This window comes from Montipora foliosa, chromosome 13 (genome assembly GCF_036669935.1).
Source record: "Montipora foliosa isolate CH-2021 chromosome 13, ASM3666993v2, whole genome shotgun sequence".
Classification (NCBI taxonomy): Eukaryota; Metazoa; Cnidaria; class Anthozoa; order Scleractinia; family Acroporidae; genus Montipora; species Montipora foliosa.
This window is the reverse complement of record NC_090881.1, coordinates 12,563,989-12,566,488: the sequence shown is the minus strand read 5'-3', so window position 1 is coordinate 12,566,488 and position 2,500 is coordinate 12,563,989. Positions and strand designations below refer to the sequence as shown.

The following is a 2,500-nucleotide window of genomic DNA, read 5'->3' as shown; positions in this document are numbered from 1 at the left end:
CAAGCAACGAATTAAACTAAATGAAACTATCTCGCCTTGTTTTCATTGCCAACTGCTTGGATGTCAAAGAAAGATAGGTGAGCCAATAAAAATATCTCGCATTTTCTTACGATTATTTTTGGTTTGGTCAAGTTCCGAGAGTAATTCATCCCCAAAACTCCCGTATGTCAACAAAAACATGGCCGTGGCTGACTCCGATAATTTTAACACAAATGGCTCTTCATCCGAATGAAAAATGAAACAACATGATAAAGTCGCCTCGTCCAGGTGTGTAGAGAGTCCTGAGAAGGACTGTTGTTGGAGACCAAAGATTTGACGAACTGGGCGAAAGTCATTTTCAAACTGATGCAAGTGTGTTGGTGGGTATCCGCGTGTGTGCGGAAGTCACGACCAGTTTAAACGGGGAGCAGAGTAAAAGTGATAAGCGATCGTGTGACCCCCAAGAAACATCCAAGAAACTAACAACAGAAATTTTAATGCAATGTGGCCTCGCAACAATAGATTAGCACTGTGCTTATTTCCAAGCGTAGGTTTTCTATTCACTTGAGACTTTCGTTTGAACTTCCTTGAATGCATACAAAACCGATTACAAAGTGTACTTCATGTAATGAATCATATTTCATTTCAATTAAAACCGTTTGCTGTACAATCGTTAAAAGGATCTTCATTAAAAATTCAAACCCTTTGAGAACAAAACGTTTTGTTCTAAGTCTTTTGATATAATTTATATGTGAATGCTATATCACAATGCGAATTCCTTACAGAAAGGATCTTAACCCCGGAAGATTTAAATTGGGTACATTAATATATCGTTCATCGATGCTAGTAATTCTAACACATTGCAACAATTCTTTCGGGCTGTGATTTTTGGTCCACTCATTATTTCCAAGGAAGGATTAATTTCAAAATAATTTTGACACTGGCCAATACGATTAGTGTAAGATACGTTCAACCAGGCCAAAGGGCTCTGTCAGTTCTTTTGCTTAAGCCAGTGCAGTAGCACCCAAGGCACCGATTCTATTGCGAACCAAATGCAACTTTGTCAGCGTTGAATTGATTTCCACTGCTTTAGCCAGTGCAGCAGCACCTGAGTCACCGATTTCATTCTCAGACAAATCCAAGGTTGTCAGCGTTGAATTGATTTCCACTGCTTTAGCCAGTGCAGCAGCACCTGAGTCACCGATTTCATTGCCAGACAAATTCAACTCTGTAAGCGTTGAATTGACTTCCACTGCTTTAGCCAGTGCAGCAGCACCTGAGTCACCGATTTCATTGCAAGCCAAACTCAAGTTTGTCAGCGTTGAATTGCTTTCCACTGCTTTAGCCAGTGCAGCCACACCTGAGTCACTTATTGTATTAGCAGCCAACCATAAGTCTGTAAGCGTTGAATTGATTTCCACTGCTTTAGCCAGTTCAGCAGCACCTGAGTCACCGATTTTATTAAAACACAAATCCAACGCTGTCACTGTTGGGTTTGTTTTCATTACGTGAGCCAGTATAGCAGTGCCACTGTCACCTATCTTGCGTGGCCTCAAAATACAAATTTCAAGAAGCGAACCAAGAGAACGCGCCAATTCTTTTCCAAAGGTACCCTGTTCATTTTCACTTTCCTTAATACAATTCAATGCAGTCACTAGGTAGTCATCACTTTCCTCTCCATTTGATTGGTTGATTTGACTTGCTATACTTGCCATAAGTGCCATGGCTTTTGCCTCGGACCGTTGAGCCACCATACCACAGGTAAACATGAGCACCTGCTGAAACTCCTCATATCTTGCGCCAGCAAGTAAGCCATCAGGATAAATTTCCTCATCGACAAGCTGGCAACTGAGGTAAAGTGTAGCAAAGAACTCCTGAAAGCTCTTGTGGAGAAACCCATAGCAGCAGCTCGGTCTTCGTTTGCTGCGTCCAGCCTGAGCCGACAGAAATTCCAATTCAGGTATTAAGTTGCTGGTACCATTTCGGAATGCACTGTCGTCGAAATACATCTCATCATTGAGCAAGCCATTCCACGCTATAGAACCAAGATGCTTTAATTCAGCGTGGTATAATTGTGTTAGGTCTTCGTCTGTTTTTGGTAATTCTTTCTTTTTCCTATACCTTCTAAGCACACACTGCACTATTTCGTGGTAAAGCAGAGTTCTGCGTTTCGGCAAGTCTCCTTGGAAATCTTCCCAAAGGAGGCAAAGAAGGGCTGTATTTAATGGATTTGCAGTCAGTCCGCTAAGGCTTGCGTCTGTGCACAGTTTGTCCAAGAGCTTTTTCGCCAGATGCTCATCGGTTTTGAAATATCTTACGATAAAATCTTCAGCAGCGTCTTCAGTAAATCCTTCGAGCTCTAGCAGGGTGTGACAGCATTTCCGTACTTTTATCCCAGCTTCGTGGCGAGCTGTAACCACTAAGTAACAGTTTGGAAGCATTCTCCCTTCAATGATTTCTTTATAGAAGGGTAAATAATCGCTTGGCAACTCATCCAATCCATCAAGTACCAGCAAAACCT

General features: G+C 41.9%; 1 protein-coding gene across 2 annotated transcripts in view; it reads right to left on the bottom strand.

Moving 5' to 3' along the window:
• Positions 1–2,500, bottom strand: part of LOC137984013 (NLR family CARD domain-containing protein 3-like) — a 23,440-nt gene that overhangs the window by 707 nt on the left and 20,233 nt on the right. For both annotated transcript variants that reach the window (XM_068831224.1, XM_068831225.1), the window contains one exon: positions 1–2,500. This exon is cut by the window's left edge and continues 707 nt beyond it; it is cut by the window's right edge and continues 474 nt beyond it. In XM_068831224.1, the coding sequence (XP_068687325.1) occupies positions 984–2,500 (1,517 nt within the window). In that variant the 3' untranslated portion in view covers positions 1–983.